This window comes from Abramis brama, assembly GCF_963993115.1.
Source record: "Abramis brama genome assembly, chromosome: 12".
Taxonomy (NCBI): domain Eukaryota; kingdom Metazoa; phylum Chordata; class Actinopteri; order Cypriniformes; family Leuciscidae; genus Abramis; species Abramis brama.
The window spans coordinates 15,133,406-15,160,312 of NC_139974.1; the positions used below are offsets into that span (position 1 = coordinate 15,133,406).

Consider the following 26,907-nt stretch of genomic DNA (forward strand, 5'->3'; position numbering starts at 1 on the left):
TGGGTGTTATCGTGGAGTGAGTCGTATTTATGTTTCCATGCACATTTCTGCCAAAGTAAAGACAGTAGTACGACTTTCCTTTTGATTTTTATTACTGCACGTCTAGAAACCCAGAATAAAACAGTTCACTGTATCTCTCTCTAGTAAACTCAAAATTGTAAAATCAAAAAAAAAAAAAAAAAAGAACAACCCCATATGTGTTTAGAAGAAGAAACACTGTCATATAAGCAACAAAATCATATTTTCATTTTATCCAATGCGTGACCTTGATGTGAATCCGTGAAACTTCAAAGTTTTTGTTGCCAGTGATTTTGCATCTGTTTTTAAATTAATCTGAGGTTTTCTTGTTTTTCAACATCAGTACAAGAGAATAAGTCATACAAATAGTCACGCAAGAGGTCAGTGCTTTGTTTTTCTTTCTTTAAAATAGAGTAAATGAATAGTGGAGGTTGCCAGCCACTGATTGGCGGTTTAGATTAGACAGTTCAATTGATGTTCAATGAACAGTAGCCAATGAAAACGCTTGCTTCTGCAAGAATAGCAGTATACCACTGATGGATGATGTTTAGTTGTGTTTCATGGTTGCTTACAGATGAAATTTACGTTATCGTTCAAAAGTTTGGGTTAAGATTTGTTATGTTTCTGAAAGAAGTCTCTTTTGCTGACTAAAACTGCATTTATTTGAACTGAAATACAGTAAAACAGTATTGTAAATATTGTTACAATTTAAAATAACTGTATTCTATTTTAGTATATTTTTTTAAATATATTTATTCCTGAGATGGCTAATCTGCATTTTCAGCATTATTACTCCAGTCTTCTGTCACATGATCCTTCAGAAATCATTCTAATATGCTGATTTAGTCTCAAGAAACATTTCTTATTGTTGAAAACCATTTTCAAATAGTTGAAAAAAAATGTTTTATAAAGTTGAAAAGAACAGCATTTATTAGAAATATCTGTAGTGTCACTTTTAATCAATTTAATGCATCCATGCTGAATAAAAGGATTAATTCCTTAAAAAAAAAATTACTGATCAAAACTTTTAAACATCAGCGTATTTCTATTTCTTTCTTCATCTCTGATTGTTTTGACTCCAGGTAAAAAAAAAAAAAAAAAAGTATGTTATGATAGCAAAGTAAAAGGAGGTTTGGTGTCAGGAAACTAGAGTTGTAAATAAACCTGATTGCACAAACCTCTAAGTGCTAGAAACACTAAACCGCTCATGTCATCTGCACACAAGCGTCCCTCAACACTCTTACACACACACACACACACACACACACACTCACACATGCACACACGCACACACACGCACACACACACACACACTTAGTCAGGAATGGGTTTTTGTATACTCTATTTGTGAGTCTATGAATTTTTATTTTAAAACTCTGTCTGCTCTCAGTATGTTTTTATTGACTAAATCTGTACTAAATATACAAAATAATAATAATGTTGCTGTATTGTTTGGTTACGTCATAACTTACGTCAAAACCCCCCTTTTTGTTTACATGATTAAAAATACATGATTAAAATAATAAAAAATCGTTCTTTTTACTGTGATATTATCTAAATACATTTTGGACATGTTTTTATTGTATTTATGTTTAGAAAGGTAAACAAATTAAATGCAAAAACAAAATCTGTCGGTAAATGCACAGATACAGATATGTTTGTGATATGCTTTGAGTGAGGAAAACATGGGTAAAAGAAAAATGGATAGAAAGCATTGCACACTGAAAAGACATTGGAATCATCAAGTGAGCCAAAAGAGTATGACAGAACGGGAGATTAAACTACTTGATGAAAGGTTAGTCTCTCAGTCAGTCAGCAACCCTTAAACAGAGGAGAGATGGTGAACTCTCGTTGGTGTCACTCAGTCGTCAATCTAAGTGGCAGGAGAACCACAGGGGCCCGTGTCGCCGGGCGGAACTTGTCTTTCAACCACCCAGCAGCTGCTGGGATATCACGACAAGAACTGGAACACAGCCCAGCTGCCCTGACCCTTTCTTTCCCTCTGCCTCTACACACACACACACACACACACACACACGCATACAACACACACACACACACACACACACACACACACACACACACACACACACACACAAACATCCCAAACAATCTAGCACAATCAAAAAATAAATATACTAAAGACACACCCAATCTTATGTCAACATCGACACTCACGGAAAGAGTCACACACATACACAACTAGGCACACTAAACATAAATATTTATGTTACTTTATAGTTTAGACTATTTATTTTCATCCATTTTATACATGACCATTTTATCCATGCACAAATTTTACTTTAGGATGTCAAGTCTAGGTTTTTTTTTTGCGCATACACTCTCACATACACATTTTGTTAAAGAAAAAAAGGCAATTGTGTGTACAAAACAAATATGTGTTTGTGAGAAATGGAACCCACTGATCCATATCACAAAGACAACGGAGATGAAGAAACTGAAAGAAACTGACCTTTTTTAATAAACTGTATTGAGGATGTGGGAGTGTATTTGCTAGAAAGTATACTGGAAAGTATCAATGTAGATTTTGTTTCTTATATATATATATATACAAAAAATTTAAAAGTGCATTTGTGAGATTAAAAGAAAAACCATAGGGGAAAAATAGAGTCCATATGGATCTATAGAGAAGTCTTAGCTGGAGTCTGGGTGGCTGGAGTGTGTGTGTGGGAATGGGAACCCGAGGCCCCTTTTCCAGCTGCTATTCTCACTTTTCTTTTCTTCCTTTATTTGCCTCTCTTTTGTGGTTCTTCCTTTTCTTTTCATCCTTCTTATGGGTGCTGATTTTGCAGACTTCTAGTGTTTGAAAGGCTTCTCTCAATGAACCTCAGAGCAAGAAAGAGACTGAGAGGAGAAAAAGATTAAGATGTTTAATTCAACTTGCCTATACTGACTATACTTGCCTATACTGTCTGAATGAATATGCACAATTCATTAAAACTTAAAAGGTGCAGAATTTCTTTCTCATTAAAAATGTTTTATAAACAGAGAAAAGTATAGTACTTTTGAAAAATGATTATACACTGTAAAAAATTAACCGTCAAAAATACGGTAGCAATGTTATTGGTTTTACAGACTTAACTTACAATTTACAGTAATAAACCATAATTCATTATCTGATATAATGTGAATTTAACGTCCTATTGAAGTATTAATATCTGTTTTGTACCATTGTAATACACTGATAACCAACAATCCCAGCAGTGATGAGAGTCACATGATCAATCAAAGCTCATCACAAGCAGCTCATCTACAAGAAATGTAATACTAATATAATAGAAGCTGCACAGTGTCATTCACACAAACATTAAACACCATCATGGTAACACATATGAAATTTTAAAAATGCAATAAACATTAATTTAACAACATTAAATGTAACATAAAACCCTAATGTACATAACTGATTAGAACAAACTAAGAAAACTATGAAGAAACTTCATAGAAATGAAGAAATATAAAAAATATTTATTTTAACAAAAATAGTGTGAAGTGAAGTGTCACGCAGGGAATTGTGGGAATGTCAATTTACGGTTTTTCACTGTAAATTATACAATTAGTTGTTCTTTTTCACTTTCAAAAACTGTAAATTTAACGGTATTTTAAATGTACCATTAGATCTATCACAGTTATTTACCGTATATAGTACGGAAACTTTCTGTTAACCAATTAACAGTTTTTCACTGTAGCATTTTTACAGTCTTTTACCGTTAAAATCACAATAATTTTTTACAGTGTATATTTTTTAAAAAGAATATCAGAACCCTATTTAAAGCTGTTTTATTTTTTACATAGAGCAGATTGCCTCATGGGGGCGGGCTTATTGAGAGCACATGACCAGCTGAATACTAAGTTTATCTCAGTAACCCCCAGTTATTGGACAATTTCGTTCATTGAATAAATTAATCCTGGCTGACTGCAAATCAGGCATTAGTGGCATCAGTAACTGAAAACATTTTAACAGTGTTGGGAAAAGTTACTTTTAAAAGTAATGTATTACAATATTGCATTGCTCCTTAAAAAGTGACTAATTGGATTACTTTTTAAGGAAAGTAATCTGATACTTTTGTGTTACTTTTTCTCACCTGGTCTAGGCTTGCTTGTTTTTGTTTTTGTTTTTTTTGTCATACCAACTTTTCACACCAAAAGTTAAATGAATAAGTCTCAGGTTGAAGAAAATGCAAATTCACGCCTGTACAGTAGATGGTGCATGCAGCTCAAACCTTTTAGCTGTGCTGCCAATCTGGATTGTTGAAAAAAAGAAGAAAAAAGAAAAGTCATATTTGCTTTTTTGTATATGATTGAATTGGATCCTAGGATGTCAGCAGCAAACATAGGGCCAGATTTAACAGCTTGCGCCAGCGCAAACCCTCTTTTGGCGATTTACTAAAGTCGGGATTTACAAAAGACACGCAGTGAAAAATTGGCGCTGAAAAGCTGTGGGCATAGTAATTTTTGCAGCTGACCATATTGCATATGCATTTGTAGGAGATCCCTCTCAGACTCAAAATTGATGGGAGGAGAGTATTTAAATTAATCATGCAAGGTGATTTACTAAGGTCTGCGCTCGTCTATTTACTGGTGTTTGCGCCATTATTTATAAAAAGCACGCTTTAAACCAGACGCTAACTGGTAGATTGCGTAGGTCATTATGGAAATGATCCGGCTGCATTTGTGTTCTTTAATTTGCTCGTTGTCATTAGATCCCACGTAGAACTTTCCACTCCCATCAGCGCTTTTATGGAATTGTGTTCTCAAGCTAATTTGCCCTGTTTAGTGGATCTGGCCCATAATGGTTAAAGTGAGATTAAATACATAAAGTATAGCCTATTTGTGTTATTTAATTATTTCAGGTTTGCATATTCTGAGTATTTCTTTCACTGTTTTTATTAATTATGAGGAATACTGAATCTGTTTTTGTGAGAGGAGTAAACGCATGCTCACATTTAGTCTAGAAGTATCATGTTTCCACATTGTGCAAAACGCTTCTTCACTTACTCCCGATTTCTCTCAACCTGGGAACAGGAGAGGTGCTAGTCAATATATGGGAAAACAACTTGTGTTACTTATTTGAAAAAGTAACTGAGATAATTTTTTATAAATTTAAAAGTAATGTATTACTTAACTTTTAGTTTGAAAAAAAGTAATCTGATTATGTAACTCGCGTTACTTGTAATGTGTTACACCCAACACTGAACATTTTCTTTTGTCTTATGCTACATTAATGTCACTATTGTGCAACCTAAGCACAAACTTAATGACTGCACCTTTAAACCCCCCAAAATCCAAATGACATACTTTTTCTAATAAGAATCATGACGGGAGTATTTTTGAATTAGTATTACATACATGAAAATTGACGAAATACAATTTTGTCCACACACGTCATGATTTTATTCTTTGGCACAGTGTTTAAATGGCTGTGGGTTTGTTTGCGATTTTCAGGTCCAACTGTAAAATGTCTATAGTGATTTCACAGCGTCTGGTTATTCTCTTGACAGCAACTTGATGATGGCTTAAGTACATATTTTCAGGGACCTAGGTAAAGTAAAAGTCTCATGTGCTTGTCAGGGCATTCAAAAATAACAGAGCTGACACGACTGGTGCTGGACCGGTCGACATTTGAGTACGCTGGAATCCTGTGTGAGTCTGACAGTTTCAGTGTTTTAAGAAAAACATTAACACATCACAAATTCCACCCCCTCCCATAAAACATCTGTCAGTCATTATGGACCCTTCCCCCTCACCCCTAGGCAAGGGCTCGAGAAACAACTTTTAACCTCTGACCCAAAGCACAGAGCTCCACTTAATGTTGCCGCCTTATTTCCACACACAGACATTCTCTTTCTTTGTCTTTCCCTGTTACTTGAACATAGAATTATCTGTAAAATAGTTAACAAAGACATTTATATAATTATATAGCCTTCCTGTATCTCAAACAGTAGAGCGTTGGTGCTTGAAACGCCAAGGTCATGGGTTTGATTCCCAGGGAAAGTAAGAACTGATAAGAATGTAAATGTGTACCTTGAAATGCATTGTAAGTTGCTTTGGATAAAAATGTCTGCCAAATGCATAAATGTAAATTAGTGAAAAAGCCAAATAATATTTGTCTTATCCTTTTGCTTTCAATGCCACATGAGTATGACATCGGTATTTATATTTTTCTTTAGTATTCAAAATCTTTTAGGTATAAAAGACTTCATATCCACCCTTTAAAGTATTTATGAGACCTCTATTTATATTTTTCCTTATTCATTTCTTAGTCCTTTTTTCTTTAATTTTGTGTTATGATTTACTCCCCATTTCTTTTATCCACTTTACCACTCTCATCTTGTCCACCTTGACTTATTGTCAGTGTATATCATCCTTCTTCAGTGTCTTTGAGTGCATTTCATTGTCTCATTCGACTCGCCCTCAAATCAATAACAGACACATTAGCGTTTGGTGAGGGGGAAGAATACAGGTGATCCTGTATCGATCAGGAGTCAAAGACACACAAATGCTCTTTCATGCACATGTGCACACGCTCTTGAAACATAAAGTGCAGTTCAGGGATCCAGCTAATGTTTTAAATACCCTACACAATCCCATCAGAGAGAACTAGCTTGAGAGACCTCGTAATCAAAATGACAAAAAAATTAAAATAAAATGTATAATGGAAGTATAATGTAATGCAACACGAATTCCCTGTTTAAATAACTTTCTGCTTAGAGTCGGCCAGTTCCTTTTTGTGCAAACTTTCTGTATCTTTGTTTTTGTTTCTATTGAGAGAAGCCTGCAACCTTGTGGGCACACATAGTTATCGAGCAGGTCATCTACAGTCTGTCCCCCACCAAAAACCCCAAGCTTCAATGCACACTGAGAAAATTCCTTACCAACATCTAATAATATACAGCTGTGCACACAAACAATGGAAAATGTTTGTAATTGCAAAAACTTTAGGAAATATAAACACTTAAACTAAGTTCTAAGTGTAGAAAACCAACAGAATGAATAACGGAATAGTGGCAGATTCATTTCATGTGCACATATTATGTTGAGCATATTTGGCAGCGACTCCTTGTGGCAGTTTAAATTGCTCGCCCTGCAAAATGTTTGAAACTTAAAACAAAAATTGCATCCACAACGGGGCGCTAAAGAGTTTCCCATTATCTTGAAATTCGTCATATCCGGACATATTCAGATGTTTGCCATTGGCTATTTTGAGTGATGATGTATTCATCATTGGACCAATGAAATTGTGGTAAAACTGCGCAGCTCTGATTGGATATGGTTGATCTGTCAATCAAGGCGTGCAATGCCCAAAGAAGCATATGTCGTCAGTTGAAAATGTGGAAGGCTACAGGCAACAACTCAGCGCTCTCACAAGTCAGAGATTTAGTCAGAGACAGTTAGTTTTTCTTTACTAGAATCACTTTAATTTTATTTGACTAAAAACATATTAATAAAACAACAATAAACGATTTGTTTAATATAATTATTAATATATTTAATTTTTTTTCTTTTTTTTAGATTTTAGTGTATAACCTAAAATAGCCTAACATAATAATAATAATAATAATACATTTGTGTGAATTTTAAATTATAAATACGTTAATGATCAATTGCATTTTATTGGTTGTCACAATCACAAACACAGCAGCATAGGCCTATTTGCTATAGCTACATTATTATTTCTGTTATTATAGCCTATTGACTGTAATATTATAGTATAATTGTTGTATAAAATATTGCAAAAATGATTGATTTCAGAGTTATAAAATAGGCATAAATTATTAAAGTAGAACAGTGTGTGTGTGTGTGTGTGTGTGTAAAATGACAAATAAAAAGTATAATGACAAACGGATTAAAATATGTAGACCTATAGAACTCACATTGTTCAAGTAAAAGAGACATCATTTTAGTTTTGCACGTTTTAACCCAAATCTAGGTTCAGTTGGGCTTTTCGAAGTATTAGGCCCTATTTTATGTGTAGACCTATACGCACAACCGTTTTTGCAAGTTCGTAAGACATCTTATATAGGCCTAGGCCTATACATAATATAGGCCTAACAGAGATGGGGATAGTGTTAATGGTCTTAAAAAAATGTAAGTGTGCTTGAGCATATATAGCCTATGGTATCATCTTGTTTAGGCAAGGTAGGCTATGTCATTCTTTCTACAGACGGCAGCCAACTGAGAACGATTTCATTTTCGCTTCTCCAGCATTCATTGCAATCCCACACTATAGGCATGTTTGAGATTAGCAAAATCTTGCGCAGAACCGATCACTGGTGATCATCACCACGAGATGCATGCCGGTTGAAATGTGTCCGAGTGCGGTCCGAGTTGGACTGCGTTCCAGTCCACTTTTAGACACGCACTTGCGAACTTCCCTAAGCACTTCCCCTCGGGGAATCACTGCCGCCATTGTGAAGTGGACGAGGGAAGTTTATATGGACAGACCCTCGCTCCCTCGATTTTGACCGAGGGAGCGAGTCTACTTCAGGCAGCTCCATATACCACAATGCAACACGTTTGTGACGTCAACGCATATTGCGTTTAATTTACTCCACCACAAACAACTCTATTATATTAATTCTTAAAAAATTAAATAAATAAACAACCCAAACACACCTACTCTCGACTACATTTCAGGCGAGTCAAGCTGCCACTGATCTAGAATGACATTGAATGTCATTCTATATAAATCAGTGGGCAAGGCGCATCTCAAACAAGCCTAAAATCACGATGGGAAACGACTTGCTGACGACACAGCTTAATACTCATTGTTTTAAACAACTAGATGTATTGTTCTCTTTTAAAATGTTTGATTTTAAAACTCTGATATGTTTTATGTGTGTTATGTGTGAATATTCCCAAACTCTCTGACAGTTACGATCTCTAAGCCTATATAAAAAAATAAAGGCTAGGCTATAGCCTAGCATATAAAAATACATGTCTGTATTAAAGAAAAAATTATTGATAAACACGTATTTGGAAAGGAATTAAATAACAAGTACTTTGGGTGTCTTGTTCATTATATTTAGTTTCATATAAAAGCAACATAACTTAAATTACAGTTTATTAGCAACACCGTGCACGAGCGTGAATCCAGTGAACCCCGCGATATCCATCTTTAATCTCGCAGGTGTCAGATCCACTGCGAGACATGAGAACTGTCCGTCTTGCCTGCACTTTTTTCACTCCTCCCCTCACTGCAGCCACCTCGCCTACATTTCAGGCGAGGCAAGGCGCATCTCAAACAAGTCTCTTCTTGTGGAGTCAACGCAAGCTTGTGCGCATGTCCAGTTCGTTTGTGACGTCGAAATTCTTTAACCTATCCTGGAGCTCCTTGATCCAAACATAGAAAAGAGAAGCTCTCTCTCTCTCTCTCTCTCTCTCTCTCTCTCTCTCTCTGAAATTATTACGGATTAGTGTTTGTCGTTCCTAGGTTATAAAAGTAATTTTTGCTTTTTTGTCTCCATATAATTTGCACCTCCATGAGAAATCGTCCATTTATTCTAGCGAACAACAATTAACAGGCTATTGAGATGGTAAAATTAGTTAGCCTATATAGGCTATAATCGGTTATATAAATTATAAGATGGCACATATGAATGATGCGTTTGTGGAGGTAGAAAGGAGATCATTTATTTCCCTGACGAGAAAATGATCGTCACCAATGAGAAATCAAATAAGGGAGTGAATGTTTGTGTGATTATGGCTCCTCCCCTTTTTTTAGTGAGTTTACAGAAATGCCAAACAACGAAGGCGATCTTTGGATGCTGTAACACACACACCGCACGATTATGTAATTTCACTGACAAGACCGCGGAAAGGATAACATCGTGTTGGACAAAGCTGGGGGATGTTAAAGGCTGTCCGGGCTGTGAAAAGCGTAACATGAAATTTTAATGTTATAAAACTATGCAAGTGCATTTTTTTCCAAACATTTGTCGATTTTCAGTTGGATGGCAAGATTAAGATCTCAGATGAAGGATTTTACATCATGACAGTATTTACAAGAAGATCAGAAGATGGATTTAAAAAGATCCTTCTGAGCTGACGTCTTTAATTATAATTATAATAATTGTTGTTACTGCTGTTGATGTTTTCCTTTCTTATTGTTAGCTTATAGCAAAAACGAAAAGAAAAAAGTTGAAATACACATTTTTTGCATGTATTTCACTATAGCCTATTTACAGAATCGCATCCACAGTAAAATGAACCATTTCTGGAGTGATAACTGACATACAGAGGTGGGTAGAGTATCCAACAACTGTACTCAACTGTAGGCTACTATCTCTGTAGCCTACTATCAACTTATACTCAACTGTACTGTACTCAACTGTGTGTGTGTGTGTGTGTGTGTGTGTGTACACACACATATATACAGACTAATAATCTGTTTGGTTGTAAAATAGGCTATTACCTGAATGAAATGAAATCGAATGTATCGTCCTGTGGAATCATTCATTCACAGACAGCATACGAAGATGTTCAACTATTATAAAGATCTTCATCGCTGGCAAACAAAATAATGCATTTGCAGATTTGCTTTCACTTGACTGCCTTCTGTAGGTCCGCTTCAGACGATTCAGTCCGTGCAGGAAACCGAACAAAATCATTCAAACTGATTCGCGAACTGATTTCGACAGTTCTGCCAACTTATTTGATTAAGTCTTTGAACAGTGAACATTTGTGAATTGAGCATCGTTCATGTCCAGAAAAAAAAAAAAAGATACAGCGCGCTTGGAATACACTATAGGCCTACGCATTTAACAACTTATTGCATTAAAATAAAGTAGGCCTATAGGAACGTCGCCCAACGTAACGAAGTAAAAGTACAGTTTTTACAGTTTACAATAAATGTACTTCGTTACTACCCACCTCTGCTGACACAAACTATCTGAGACTGAGATGCACCATAATCTCCACTGTAGTGATGTGTCATGCGCAAAAGATGCGGCTCTGAGAGCCGATGCTTTGTAGTGAATCAGAAGAGCCGGCTCGCATCGAGTGAGAGCCGGCTCCCAGTTTTTTTCCTTTCTCTGCTTTCCTCAAGGCAGAACTTTGTTTTGATTGGTCAGCAATCGCATCGCGGCCAATCAGATGTGAGGATATGGGATCATACCATTATGTAAAAACAGAGAGGTGGGTGAAGCGAAGCAGCACTCCACTGCAAGTTAATGAGTCGTAACAACGTTAAAGGGTTAGTTCACCCAAAAATGAAAATTCTGTCAGTATTTACTCACCCTCATGTTGTTTCAACCCCGTAAGACCTTCGTTCATCTTCGGAACACAAATGACGATATTTTTGATTAAATTTGAGAGCTGGATCACTTCTCCATAGGCTTATAAGGGATTGAAACTTGCTGGCCCAGAAAAGTTATTAAAGAGATCGTTAATATAGTCTAAGTGACTACAGTGGCTCAATGTTAAGTATATCAAGCGACGAGAATACTTTTTGTGCGCAAAAACTAACAAAAATAACGACTTTATTCCACTATTCATTTCCTTCTCTCTGGGCCTCGAGTTAGTTCACGTAGTGTTTTTGCGCAGCGTGTCTGTGTTACACGTCACCACGTAGGCTCACTATTGGCCGACGCTGGTCATGTGTGTGATGCGTGTGTCGTACAACACTGACGCGCTGCGCAAAAACACTACGTGAAAAGACTCGAGGCCCAGAGAGAAGGAAATGAATAGTGGAATAAAGTCGTTATTTTTGTTTGTTTTTGCGCACAAAAAGTATTCTCGTCGCTTTATATAGGATCCCTAGGTTTAAAAAACTTGCATTCAATGACAACAGAGCTGTTTATTTGCTGTTTTGTTGTTAATTTGTGCAATAAATGCATAAAAACACTGCACATGAAAGGGTTTTCAACACACAAACCATTAATTTTTGCAAAGTTATGGTAAAATAAAGGCCTACAAAAAATCCTAAATTAAGAGCCTTTCGGGAGTCGAAAGAGCCGGCTCTTCTTTGGGAGCTGAGCCAAAAGAGCCGGCTCTCTGAAAAGAGCCGAACTTCCCATCACTACTCCACTGTGATTCACCACCTCCTAATAATCACTTGTTCAGTGGATTTAGAAAACAACTATTCAAATAAAATAGTGTGCAGTTCCCGTTTTAAACAGTAGAGGGCGGAGAATGATTAACTAAATTACTTTGGAGTTGATTTAGCCAAGTCCGACCTGTAGCATGTTTTTATTGTTAATATCTCCCAGACCAAACGCCACTGTGATGTCTGAAGAACAATTTTACACCAATTAAGAGTCTGGGCGCTAATAGCCTATGTTTTGAAGTAGGCTACAATGGGACAAACGCTACCCACATGTTTGTTTTTATCAACATTTTTGTTGGGTGTTTGCATTGTACTGTCTGTGTAGATAGATAGATAGATAGATAGATAGATAGATAGATAGATAGATAGATAGATAGATAGATAGATAGACAGACTGTCACGCCCTATAAGTGTGGTAATCTTTCCCCCTCGTTTCTGTGATTCATGGACAGTTACATGTAACTCAGCAATGACATCTACCGTTGAAAGTATTTGAAGAGTACACCGGTTTAGCAGGTCAAACAGAAGAGGGAGTAGCAGTAGGCTATGTTTTGACATCTACGTAAAACACTAGTTTTGTATAATATAATATATATTTTGTATAATATAATATATATAAAAATAATGGATAAAACTACCCAGTTGACTTTTTTATCCAAGAGCGGAATAGGTTAGGAACGTTTATATACTTTCTATGGTTAGGAAGCGACAAAAGCATGTTTGCTTGTGATTGGCTCTTTAAATGAACGACAACAGAAATGGCCCAATCACAGCTTGTTGCGATGGTAATTCCGCCGCATGTGAGTGGGATTTGATGAATTATGCAAATTTGAGCAGTTTTTCCCCTCTTCGGATGAGAGGCTTGATTCAGGATAGCCGGGGACTTTTATTGTTCTTTTAATAAGATAAAAAGTTTTATTTTTGTCGTTCGCTACTGAATAGATTAGATGATAATGACTCCTTGTGTTTTGATACATTAGAGGAAGGCACTATCTCCGCATTAGGATGTTATAGGCCCGGAAATTATGAAAAGCCGGTAGTGTGTAAGTGCAGCGAACAGTTTCGCCGGTCGGGGCTGCTCTTTGTCTGACACAGAGAGTAGTCAACGCGTGCTCTTTTGTTTGGGATTTTGTCTTTGTTTAACTGCAAACGGGCGATCTTTGTTCTCGTTCAGGCCTCCCGAGGTTGAAATATTTGTTTTGAAACATGCATCATATGAAGAAATATTTCACCGAGGGACTCATTCAGTTTACGATTCTGCTTAGTTTGATAGGTGTTCGCGTGGATGTCGACACTTATTTTAGCGGCTACTTTTCGCCGTTGATAGAAACGGACGGAGGGCCGAGCTCGGCTTTTATACAGACCCCTTTTCACCACTATCGGGACACCGCGGCGGGCCATCAAGTGCATCCAAAATGTCCCGAGCTGGACTATTTTTTCACCAGCCGCAGGCTGCTGAATGAAGTGCGTGCGCTCGGGTCCCCGGCCCGCTTCCCCACGCGTGTCAGCGCATGGTTGGTGCACCTGGTGCCTGATGAGGGTTCCGATGTCAGTGAACCACACGACCTGTCAGGGGATCCTGATGACGAGGACGTAAATACCGAAAATCACCGGGAAGAGTCTGATCACAGGACCGGAGAGGGCATCGGACGGTCAGTATCTCAGGACTGCACCGTTTCAAGGCCTTGCTGTGCAGCTGGCGAACTTTCCAAAGAGGTAACAATGCAGTGTTGTATAAACCCTTTCCATACTTAACAGTTATATTATGTTATTTTCTCCTCACGGGGCACACAGGAGCAGCATGTGAACAGCTCTAAGTATTTATTTGTTTGTATTTGGCTGAGTTAAGTTAGCCTGTTAGCTTCATGGCAAGTGGTGTTTTTGCACTCGTGAGCATCTAACGTTAGGCGAAAGCGAAACAATAAGTGACCTAACGTTATCCTATCCATAAGCAAAGTAACGTTAAACCAGTTTAATGTTACATATTAAATGTTGTTAAATATATGGTCAAATTTGATCGACTTGTTTGAATTGATCTGTACTGATCTTTATGCTATGATTGTGTGTATTTACGTATTTTTTCATCAGCAAATTTACTGCAAGTTTTTGTGAGGAAATAAAGTCGTGTTTACGATTTATTTGTTAACTTGTTAGTTTAAATGTCAGTTACCATGGTAACTAGATGTACATGTGCGTCAGGCAAACGTCACATTCAAACCATAGGTTTAAACGTCAAGTATGTAAAAAACTTTTTTGTCAAAGTACGTTACAGTATTATAAAATAAATACTTAACGAAATTTTCATTTTTTTTAATGGATAAATTGTTTGTTTTATAATAGAGTATTCTGAGAGAAGTGGTAAATTGCCATTTGGTCCAGCCCAAACCTGCTCTTTCTATAATGTTCGTTGTTACTTGATCATGTCTTGACAGCTTCAACCTAGTTTCTGAAATCCGTTAATTAACGCATTCTCCCTAGAGCACTGTTTAAACCGTGCATGTTATGCAAATATTTCTTCCTTTTAAATAACTACCACAGGTGCAAGTAAAATTCATAAAGTTCTTTGAATAAAATGAATCTATTGAATGAGTAGCAGAGAAATACATTTGTCCTAAACAGGTGCACCATAGTTTATGGAGTATTTCTTTAATCTCTTGGAAGTACTCTTGAATTAACTGTTTAACTGTCAACATTTTTTTAAAGAAAAACATTTTAAGCCTTTATTTTGACAACACAATTTTTTTCTTTCCAGGAAACTTTACTGAAGCAAGAGAATGAGGAGGAGGACGAGAAAGACGAGAGTGGGCAGGAGGAAACCAGCCCTGCTTCACTGAACCAGCTGACTCAAAGCTCAGCATTAGAGCAGGAGGTAAACAAACACTAACTTTACTACCTGTCTTTCAGGAAAGGGTGTGTTTATAAGGTTCAATGTAAAACTACTTTGTAACTTTTTTTGTTTCAAAATGAATACAATTCAAATAATGAGTCAATACATTATCAATCCTTCTTCCAAAACATGTTTTTGTCTTACCCTGATTCACTATGGTAAACCTATTATAAGTTTATATTTTAGATCCGACGGGATGGTTTTCATAAGTCACACATCTGTGCTTTTCTCCTCATATCTGTAAATAGAGAAAAGTTGCTCAGGCTACTTTGAAGCATATATGGTGTGGGAGTGGCATGGGTTAGTTGTCACAACGAGCGAGAAAGGTTGACATGGAGCAGCTAAGTCTCGAACCTCAGAGGAATCACCCGTTAAAAACAAATGCAAAACAGAGGATTGTCTGTCGGTGTGGTGAACAAATGAGTCCTATACGCTGATTTCACGCAGCCGTTATTTTGAAATCGAAAGCGAGGCTCCGGTGGGAAGAAAACCGTAAGTGACGCCTTTAATCACAGGAGAGTCGTGAATGCGATGGCATATTGTTGTGTTTAATGATATTGTGTCAATTCTAAAACTGTACATACATTTCTTTCATACTTAAGACTATATACAGTGAAATTCATTTATGAATAAAATATTTTTTTTTAATATAATTTAGAAAGTAAAAAAAGAAGCAGGAATGAACTATATACATATCCTATATTGGATATTAACATCCAAAAGTGTAAATCGTGGCAGCAGCTTCAGGTTGGTAGTCCAAAGGCATTGTTGTTTATCTTTACTTCCGGGGTTTTTCCCACCGGAGCCTCGCTTTCGATTTCAAAATGGCGGCTGTAGTATGCCTGATCTAAATCTGTTCTTGCGATAACTTGTAGCTAACATGAGCTGTCTAAACTGTTAATAAGAAATTTAGTAATATACACAAATAAACATTATTTTATGGTTCTTTTCATTTAAAAAAAAGTGTACTTGTAACATATTGTGCTGATTATTACGATAAAAAGTAATGACATAATTATAATTGCATTACGAATTGCTGTGAATATAGCGTGTAGTTATAACCACTAAAGGGCCAAAAGTTATGGAAGCTTGTTTCCGCCACAGAATACAACAATTTAGAAGATAATTGTGACTTTTTATCTCACAATTCTGTCTTTTCCTCACAATTGTGCGTTTACATATCGCACAGTTTATATCTTGCAATTCTGACTTCTTTTCTCAGAATTGTTAGACATAATCTTGCAATAGTGAGTTATAAAGTCTGATCTGAAAAAAATTCTCAGAATTGCGAGTTTATATCTGACTTTATAGCTTGCAATTGACCGTTCGCAAAGACCCGTCCTCTTAATTACTGTTGCTATATCAGACAAGCCACACATCATGTTCTCACGCAGTGAAAAATGCATCGTGGAGCAGAGAGGAAATTGGCAACACGCTGACAGACAAGACAGAGCAGGTTACTTTTGGTTTCCGTTTTGTGACTCTTTAATGTGTCGTGACAGATCGCTGTAGCACCTCAGTTCAAGCTGCTCATGAACCGATCATCTCTTCCTCCTAATAAACATGAATGAACATCAGAAGGAATGTTGTTTAATCTACGGAAAGACGTCAGTACACACTGTTTTTCAAGTTCAAGTCACCTGATGTCAATCTACTAATGTGTTTACAAAAATAAAGTGTTTTCTTATAGTGTTGCAAAAAATGCAAGTGTTTACAGAGCTTTTTCATTTTCATTACTTTGCATTGTCAATATTCGCTATGTAACTAACAGAAGACACAATTTTAAAATTGTGGTGCTTCTAATTAAATGATAAAAAGCAGTTGGAAATGTTGTACAAAATTCGCATTCCCTACTTTGCACCAATACAATGTGCAACACTTTGTTTTACTTCCAAATTATTTGTAATATCTAATTATTTTAAGTTACAATGGAATGTTTTCCTTGACATCTCACTATTTCGGGGCACATAATGCATGATGGGATATACTTGACTCTCCTGACTGCTTTGTCGGACAAAATGGCGGATCCGACGGATGGCGGACTATGATTGGTCAGATCACCTGTCAATCGAACTCTTGGTGAAGGGGGAATTGCGAGTTCATCACGCAATTCTGAGAAAAAAACAGATTTTTTTTGGTGGTGGTGGTGGAAACGAGCTTCCATTTTAGTGTACCTTTAAGAAATGATTGTATAATGTTACATAACAGTAATTTAGTTAATATTTTACCAACTAAATGAATCAATGAATGAGAGAAGTTACGTTTTGGTTATGTTAGTTATGTTTCTGGTCATTCAACTCCATATTAACTGTTGCTGGTGTGAGATTTGAAATGTTTTTTTTTGCTGCTTCTCTTTCCAGGATTTGCTGGGTAGTACCCTTCCTCCACCTCTTTCTGGGCTTGAGCTTCCTCCCCAGTGGCAGGACTTCCTCTCTGAATTTGATGTAAGTGTGGACGCTCTGTCCTCCATTCAAGATTAAAGGAATGTTCTGGTTCAGATAGATTCAGTCAATATGTCGACATCAGTTATGGTAGAATGATTGCCACTGAAAGTATGACTTATCTCATTTACTTCTAGGTGTGTTACAGTTACTGTAAGCTTAATTTTTTAATTATTTTAATTGGAAATGGCCATTATGCAACCAATGCTGTCAGTAGACACTGAACAATACTCCTAACAAAAAATAGCTAACAATACCAAACCAAATAAAAAAAAATTTCCAACTATGGGCTATATAAATGCTAGACTATTTTTCTTGTTTGTTGTGCACATTTGCATTGACTAAGAATTTTGAAAATGTTTACATTGACAATATTTTCCTCTTCCATCTACAGGATTTTGACTCTATGGTCCCCCAGCGCATGTCAGATTTAGAAGCCGACCTTCCTAATCCCATCAGCTATGATGTAAGCCTTCAAGATGCCATGGTAACCAGGGGAGATTCAGCTAACTGCAGGCCGGCATCTTCCAGAGCACCCCTCTTCCGTCTGGAATCCACAAACTCTTCTCACTCAGTCCCACCTCAGACCTCAGCGGGGGCAATTCCTTCATCGCTCTTCTGTTTGTCTGGGAACAGCTCTCGTAATGAAACCTCCCCTACGCAGATGGGAGGCTTTCTAGATGAGGCTGTTTTTGAGCACATCAACATGTTGGATCTGGGTAATCTTGGTACGATCGACCCTCAGATGCTGGATGGCATGCAAAGTGAGATGGACACTCCATGGCTGGAGGATTCAGACTCTGGCCTGTCTTTGGAGAGCAGTTCTAGGAGCGCCGCATCCCCATCTACTTCGTCCGATTCATTTTGCGAGGATGAGGGTGGAGCGACGGGCTATAGCAGTGAAGTGGAGTCTCTTTCTTCAAAAGGCGGTGCTTGTGCAGCTGCTTATCGTGATTGGTCGCCTGTGAACCTTCATGACAACATCTGGCATGATCATACCTACTCAGCTCCACAGGCTCAAAATTCCACATCGCCTAGCTGGATCACAACTATCAAACAGGAAGTGATGAGCGAAGACGAGTCTGAACCTGAAGAGATAAGTCGCGACGAGCGTCGGGTACAGGCGTTGGGTCTTCAATTTTCAGCTTTTCAGATTGTCAACATGCCTGTAGAAAACTTCCTGGAGCTGCTGGACAGGCAGAATCTTTCAGGATCAGAAGTTACGCTCCTGCGTGACGTGCGCAGAAGAGGTAAAAACAAGCTTGCCGCTCAGAATTGCCGCAAGAGGAAGCTGGATGCGATCCTGGGTCTGCAGGGTGAGGTTGAGGGCCTTGCGGTGCAGCGGGATGCTCTCCTGCGCCAGAGAGCCCACACAGCCAAGGCACTTTCTGCTGCTGCTGAACATTTCGAGGCGCTTTCGAGGACTGTGTTGAGCCACATCCGGGATGAATATGGACATCCTCTGAACCCTGAGAACTACACGCTGCACTGCAGTGCTAACGGACGGGTGATGGTTCAGCCCCGCACAAACACAACGTCAAGGACAATGACTGGTAGCAAGACAGTGAAGAGAAAGAAGGTCAAGAAGCCCTAAGAAACTTTTTTTGAGAGTGTGTGTGTGCATGCGTGTTTGTGTTTACATACAAATATTTTTGTTTTCTGAAAGGTGAGTTTTTATCCTTGAGACAAGATGTTTTGGGGCATTTCTGGCTCTTCTTTGTTCCTAAAAGCCATTCGTAACTCAAGTGGAGGGCAAAAAGAATACTTTAAAAAATACTACACTTACGTTTGGGAGCAGCCTTGTTCGCTTGCTGGAGAGAATGTACTGAAAACACTGGATGTTGTGTATAAGAGTTCGTATAAAGAGTATTTCTAAAGAGCACATTTAAAAAAAAAAAAAACTTAATTTTGCTTTTCTTTAACTGTTCATTTAAATGGCAAGTTACTAAGTAAAGAATATTTGCAGATGGTCACTGGAGGACCGTGTTAAAAAGTGTGCCTCGCTATTTCTTGCTGGATAGAGCTTAAAGGGATAGTTCATCCATGAATGAAAATGGTCATTTACTCACTCTCATGTCGGTCCAAACCTGTATTACTTTTCTTTTTCTTTTTTTCCCCTGCAGAGCACAAAAGAAAGTATTTTGAAAAATGTCTGTACAATGAAAGTCAGTCCAATGTTGTTTGTCATTGTCTTTCTTCTTTTGTGTTTCACAAAGCATTCAGGTTTGGAATGACATGAGGGTGAGTTAAAATGTTTGGGTGAACTATCCCTTTAACACAAAGAACCCCACAGCAATGACCCTAATTCAATTTAAACTGTTTGCAAACATTAAATAAAATACAACTTTCAGATGAAATAAATAAAACGATACACAGTTAAAATAATGTGATTTTATTCATGACAAACAGGATCCCGCTGCTTAAACTGTTCCTGTATATTACTTTACTGTAAAATTACATTTGCATTTTACATCTATGCACTTGCCTAATAAGAACAATCATAATGCGTTCTGATAGCTTTTTATAAAGGCTTTATAAGGTTGGATTGCAGTTATGTTTTCAACTTGGTTTTCCTTTTTATTTTTTGCACACTGTCACATATTAAATATACATATAGAAGTGGTTATCTCTGAAGTGAAGTCATAGTAAAAAAAAAAAAAAGTGGAATTAAAAGAAAACGCAATTGACGAGTTTTGGTCTACCTCATAGCACAGTTATAATTTGGAAAAGGCAAGTACTACATCAGCTATTAGTGAATTAGTATACAAAGAATTCTGGGCCCAAGCAAATGTTCCTCTTGTTTATTTCCTTTATTGGCAGAGTGGTTTGATTTGTTGTTTGAGTAGAAGCAGTTTCTCTCTCTCTCTCTCGCTCGCTCTCTTTTCATTTCTTCAGTTTTTCTATTTTGTGTGTTTTTGAGCAATTATTTGTATGTATGTGTTTGTAAGGGGTTGGAATACCTTTAACTTTAAACAGGGATATTCAAAATCTGTCTCTTTTATATCTTTTAAAATGAATAAAGGAGGACAATGAAGTTACTGGTGAGTTTATTCTTTTTATTGTATTTTTGTTTTATGGATCCTAGATGCAATGCCGCATTTGATGAAGCAGTGTCAAATAGTGCACAGTTATGTTGTTGTTCTTGATGTTTCATGGCATAATGAGACTAAATTCGTGCTCTCTGGGCTGAATGCAAACAACCAAACAACAGGCAACACATGAAACACAATCATCAATATAAAGGTGGTTGCAACATCATGCACTGGTTTTGAATTGTTTTTATATATAAATTAAGGATATTGAGGAAATGTTGAATGTGTTGATGAAAGGAAAAAGTTATTAAATGTGACAAAAAAAAAAAAAAGTTAATTTAAAAATGTTCAAAATACTGGTCATTTGTTTACATATTGCTATTTTGACCTTTTCTTTCATAGTGACTTTAGGTGGCTCTATAACATACTATAGGTCCTTCACAAGTGACAATATACATGCCAACAGTGTTTTTAATGTGTAACTGAATACCACTAATTAGTGGATTAGTTTTTTATGGGTGCCAGAACATACTGTGATTAAAGACAAAGAAATCGATACAATAGCTAAGGGTCATTAAACCAGGAAATAGTGGCCTGGTTTCACCGGGACTTAGATTAAGCCAGGGGTAGGCCTTAGTTAAATTAGGACATTTAAGTAGCCTTTATAAACGTGTCTTATAACAAAAAAATTGTGGTGTACATCTGGAAACTAAGCAATGGCAGTGTGTGTTTCAACATTTAGTTGCGATAAAATGGTGTAACCTTAAATTTTGCTTTAATGTCTTCTGAATTTACTGCTAGGATTAGTTTCTTCCTGTAATGGTTACATTTGGTGGGGGTAGCGCGCGACCGGCCACAAGCCTATATAAATCCATAAGTTTTGTAGACAAGACTAAATATTTTGTTTCAAATGTGTCAATTATGTGTATTATAACAACATTGTGTAAAAAAAACAATACACAAACTTTGTGTACTAATAAACTGTCTGAAGATGATCTCTTTGTCAAGTAGCCTATAGGTCATTTTTGATATATTGTTTAGGTCAGATTACAAAACTACAACAGGTTGTCATTAGTTAAAGTGTTTATCCCCTTATCTGTTCCAAAAATAATAATTAATGTTAATGAATTAATTGATTTGCAGTATTCCAAATGAGTAAAACAAACAAACAACAAAAGATGCATTATTACTGACATCATTGCTCTTTGAAGATAGTCACAGGAATGTCCATGGTGGGAATGGGATATAGAATATAATGGGATATTCCATATAGAATCTCTTTAAGTGTGACAATTTTGCAGATTCAAGATTACATTTTAAATATACTTCAGACTGTTAGCACTCAGTTATTTAAATCAAGGAATTCAATCATTGCAATCAGTCTCTCGTCAAATAATATGTGTGCTGTTCACATGTTCTGGATGTAAAACCTGGATAGCCTACAACAATGAACAGATTAAGACTATAGCCTACTTTTAATTTTCTGAGTGTGTGGAACTTAAAGTTGATATCCAATGATTTAATGTACTTCTCAATGTACTGAATTATATTTTAATTGATTTGAAATCACGGTTGCCCCGCCTTCTGAAAAAACCCTCATTGGACACACGTGACCGGGCGTAGGCGTGGCTTTACGTCCTCACGCACGATTCGGGCTGGTCCTCGTCGAGCCTCAGTCGATTTCTCTTCTGTTGATTTGTAGTGTACCAAGTGAGTAAAAGTTTTTAAAGTTTGTGCCTCGTTAAAGTGCGATACATTTTCGCTGCAGTAATTTGCAGGCCGAGAAGCGTAAAGATTTGTAAATCACATCTTGATCCATTTCCATTGTGAGGGTGAGTTTTCGCGCGCATGCATCTCGTGCTGCAGCTCCATTGTAGTTTGCTGTTAGAATGCTGCAGCCTATTTTGTTGCAATACGTTTTTTCTTAAATCTGTTTTAGTGTCTTTAATTGTTTCAGTTTGCATGGATGTAACATCTTCACTGTTATATAACACATATATATAGTTTATTACAGTGTTTTTGTTGGTTTGTTTGTGTATTTTTCAACTAACTTAACGTTAGCGATTAAGCTAACTGGCTATCTAAAACCAGCGCGTGTTTTAGCGAATATTTAGTAAGCAACGATTTCGTGAAACAGCCATACATTATTTCGGACTGCACGGTTATTTAGAAATAATAGTGTTAATAATAATAAATAAACCTAAAAAGTAGTTTAAACAGCGCTCGTGCCTCTGGCCTTTTCATGCGTGCGTAGGTAACGTTAGCACGCATACTAACGTTAGCACATATAAAAGGTAGCTGCTAGCCTATACAACATAACTAACGTTATTTAGTTTGAACGTTAATCGTAAAGGCTTCGGTGGATTATTAAGATCATAGACAATTTATGAACGGACTTGAAATAATCTTTCAGTAAATGTGTAAACAATAGCCATTTTAGCATTATTGTGCAAGTCATAAATAAGGCAACTATTTTTAAAGGAACATGCCTTTAAATCATTTAAGATTTATTTCATTTTTAAATCGCTAATCAGGTTTCTGATTCTGAGTCTTTTGTACGTTTTAGGTCGACATGGGTAAGAAGCAGGGAAGCAAATCAAAGAAAGACGTTCAAGAAGTGGAGGAGTTTGTGGTGGAGAAGGTGATGGACCAGCGAGTGGTCAATGGAAAAGTAGAGTTTTTCCTCAAGTGGAAAGGCTTCACAGAGTGAGTATTTACTTTATATATTTTTTAATCCTTCTTTAAAGTTCATTTGATTTCTTGCAGGTATAATAAGAGGAATGATTGTTTGGGATTTTTCTTAATAAATTCTGCTGCATGTGATGAGAGTAACAAGATATGTTAATGTTTTCTTCAGTGCTGACAATACCTGGGAGCCTGAAGAAAATTTAGATTGTCCTGAACTGATTTCCGCGTACCTGGAGGCTCAGAAAGGAGTGGTGGAGAAACCAGAAGCTGTGAAAAGAAAATCCTCCACTGATGAACCAGAAACAGAGGAGAGCAAGGCAAAGAGAAAGAAGGAAATGGTATGATTGTGTGTTAGTCATCAATTTATTAGTTTTTCCCTTGAAGGCTCTTATCTAGCAGGTGTAATAGATTTTAACATTGGTTCTTATTGCTAAAACTGATGTTTTGCTGCAGTCTGACAAGCCAAGAGGGTTTGCAAGAAACCTTGAGCCAGAGAGGATCATTGGAGCGACTGACAGCAGTGGGGAGCTCATGTTCCTCATGAAGTGGTAAGAAACTCACATAGTTTTCTGTTTTAAGGCCATCCTAAAAAAAATTTTGGTTTGCCGTAACAGCCAAAAAAAAAAGGGGGTCGGTAGGTCGGACTATATATTTTTTTTTTCAAGATTTAATGTAAAAAGTACAATTTTGGTCATGGTGATTACGTAGGTATGAATTTAAACAAATTTGCATATCGGGACTTCACTGACAGTTTTCCAGAACTTCGTGCCAAGTTAAAGAGGTGTCGAGAGAAAAAAAAAAGAGAGATTTTAAAAAATACATTTATAGCTGTCACAAAGAACTGGGAAAAGTAATGATTATTAATGTCAAATATATCAAGGAGACATTTCAATTGTTTATTAATAAACAAGTGTTTTCTGTGTCAAAGATGTTGACGATGTTGACTTGCGATCTTCGCAGCAGTGAACGCGCCAGAGAGAAATACACATTTCATACGGATTACAGAAGCAGAGAACAGTCTGTTTTCTTTCGTTTTGAATTGTTTTGTTTAAAATTACACATTTCATGCTTTCTATATATATATTTCTCAGGTCTGTGAGGCAAGCAGCTTATACGCTGAGTTTCGGTTCATTTAAGAGATGCCGGCGCCTCCGTGTCCTGATTATATTGCCTGCTATATTTACTTATTAAATCCAGGCAATTGGTTGTTGAAACAACATTGATTAAAATTAAGATACAATTAATACAAAACGAAATTCACTTTAAAGAAAGGCTTTCTACAAAAACAAACTTAATGAAGTGGTCAAAATCATGTCTGCCCATTCCATTTGTCTCCTGATATTTTCAGGATCATCTTATCTTCATGCTTTTCACTTTTCATATAATCAACATAAAATTGAAAAAACATATTTTATTTAAACATGAATATGAAACTAAATAATTGAATGACTGGGCTACAACACATAGGCCTATTAGCCTACGGTACCCTACAGAGAAATTTAATGTCGGAGCGTCTTGCCGGTGAGCATGTGGGGGGAGAGATACGATTTTTGATCAATCATCAAATATTATTTAGCTTGATATTCCAATCCTTAATATTTGGTGTTTTAAATGCCTGTTTGAGATCTCTGTGAAAGTTTTAAAGCAGTCTTGTAGTGCCGCTTTCAGAGCGCTCAAGTCCGTAACATTGTTTCTTCCTCATAAATGCGAACACGAAAAATAAAATGAATGTATTATGTTCTGTGGAGAGCCAACCCTTTTTCATCTGGTGGATATATTACTTTTGGTTTGCGCAGTGTAATTCATAGAATTACTAAAACATTTTACTGCCTAAAAGTTAAAGATTTTGTCATGTCCAGACCGTAACGCAAGTGTATTTCCCTCATATTAAATATAAAACGCATGTGTATACTGATTTTTCTAACGTCTGGACTCCTTTATTAAGGGAGTATAGATGTATACAGACGTTTCAATATAGTATTAAACGCATTTTCTGATAATTTATATTTCAAGTTTTGACTACAAATGTCACGTCCATAATGCTGGAACTGCCCAATAGTAATGTAAAGATGTGGTAGCATTGGATCTGGATGGGTAACTCTTGGAGTTGATTCTGCCTCCTCACACCGCGACACAGGTTCGTGGATCCGAGTGTCACGATTTCGGTTTCATTTCGCATATAGCCTACAGCCCTTATAATCATAGATGACGCCACAGGTTTTTATTTAAAAGAGAGCGTAGCCTACGTTTGTATGTAGGCCTATGGGCAATTTATATTCACAGTACTTACTAAAATATAATTAATATAATTTTATTGCATTTGTATTAGTTGTTTGAAGAGTTAAAAAAAATCAGTCTGTCTTAACGCAAGTTTACAATCGGCAAGTCGGTCGGACTAAAAGGGGAAAAAAATTAATTGGGTCGGTCCTAAATTGACAGGGTCGGTCGGGTTGCGGCAAACAAGAATATTTTTAAGGATGGCCTAATTGACTGGATATGAGACCTAACCTTGACATTTCCTCATCTTTAAGTTGCTCCAACCTGTATTTTTTCTGTGGAACACTAATTTTCTTTTTAAAAACACAATTCCCCTCCCTCCCAATCACATCTTTGTGTTCCACAGAAGGAAGTCATACAGGTTTGGAACAACATAAGGAGATGAGTGTTTTCACTTTTGGATGAATCACTCTACGATTCTTCTAAAGGCCTGTAGGGGGCAGCAAAGCCTTTCTAAGTCACGATAGAATTGCTTATGTTCAACACTGTACCTCCTACTCTAATTGTCATGTTACGGGGTTTGTTTTATATTATAGCACTCTAACCAGAGATCTGTTTTGTGTTCACAGGAAGGACTCTGATGAGGCGGACTTGGTGCCTGCACGAGAGGCCAACACCCGTTGCCCACAGATAGTCATTGCCTTTTATGAGGAAAGACTAACTTGGCATTCCTGTCCCGAGGATGAGCAGCAGTAGCACCCCAAATCCAATTAAACCATACGTTAGTGTCTTCCACCTGTACAGTATTAGCAGAAGTGTTAATAGTCTGACGGTGGAGGAATTTTAAATGTATTGGCTTGTTTTTTTTCTCCTCATCTCATGCTTTCTGTTCATGTTCATAGTTTCTTTTGGTTGTCATTATCGTAGTAGTTTTTCTTTTAATTATTGTTTACATGAATAATGGATGCGTTTATGTAAATGTTTGTGTAAATATTTTTTTTTAGTTCAATAAAGGTTTATATGCCTGCTTTTAATCTGCTTGCATGATGTGTCTTGAATATCCAAAGCAGATGTTTTGTCGGATATTTATGACTAAAAAGCCTTTACTATCTGCCTCAAAACATGGTTATTTGAGGGGGGAGGGGGGTGTTGGCTGTTATGCAAAGTGCTTTTTTTGGGGTGTGCTATAGTGAGCTGTTTTCCACCATGTAAAATGACCAGAGCACAAGTGCCACAGCTGTCTTGTGCCTGTTTTGCTGTTCATATCTCTTTTGCTGTAATAATGGATTTTAAAGGTACACCATATAACTATGCTGAGTAGTCCAGTACCTCCGTCACTCGTCATACACATACACGCAGAGAAGTAGCTCCGGCTACAATGTCCTTCCACAAGTTGCATGCAGTTTTGTTTAACCGCTAGAGTGCCAAAAGTTACATAGTGTACCTTTTAAATAGAGCGCCTTACAAAATGGTCATTAAAAATGAGGAAGAGCGGTTTTTCCATTCTTATTTCACAATGCATTTGCTTCCACTCTGGGTAGTCTCTTCTGTATTGGA

At 36.9% G+C, this 26,907-nt stretch overlaps 1 protein-coding gene across 1 annotated transcript; it reads left to right on the plus strand.

The window, feature by feature from the left end:
* Nucleotides 1-13,110: 13,110 nt before the first annotated feature.
* nfe2l3 (nfe2 like bZIP transcription factor 3) lies at nucleotides 13,111-26,384 on the plus strand. The gene is made up of 8 exons (XM_084130098.1): nucleotides 13,111-13,801; nucleotides 14,838-14,954; nucleotides 17,333-17,416; nucleotides 17,808-19,004; nucleotides 23,012-23,151; nucleotides 23,303-23,471; nucleotides 23,587-23,681; nucleotides 25,980-26,384. Exons 1-8 carry the CDS (start codon nucleotides 13,292-13,294, stop codon nucleotides 26,104-26,106), a joined length of 2,439 nt encoding a protein of 812 aa, XP_083986224.1. The 5' UTR covers nucleotides 13,111-13,291; the 3' UTR covers nucleotides 26,107-26,384.
* Nucleotides 26,385-26,907: the final 523 nt, after the last annotated feature.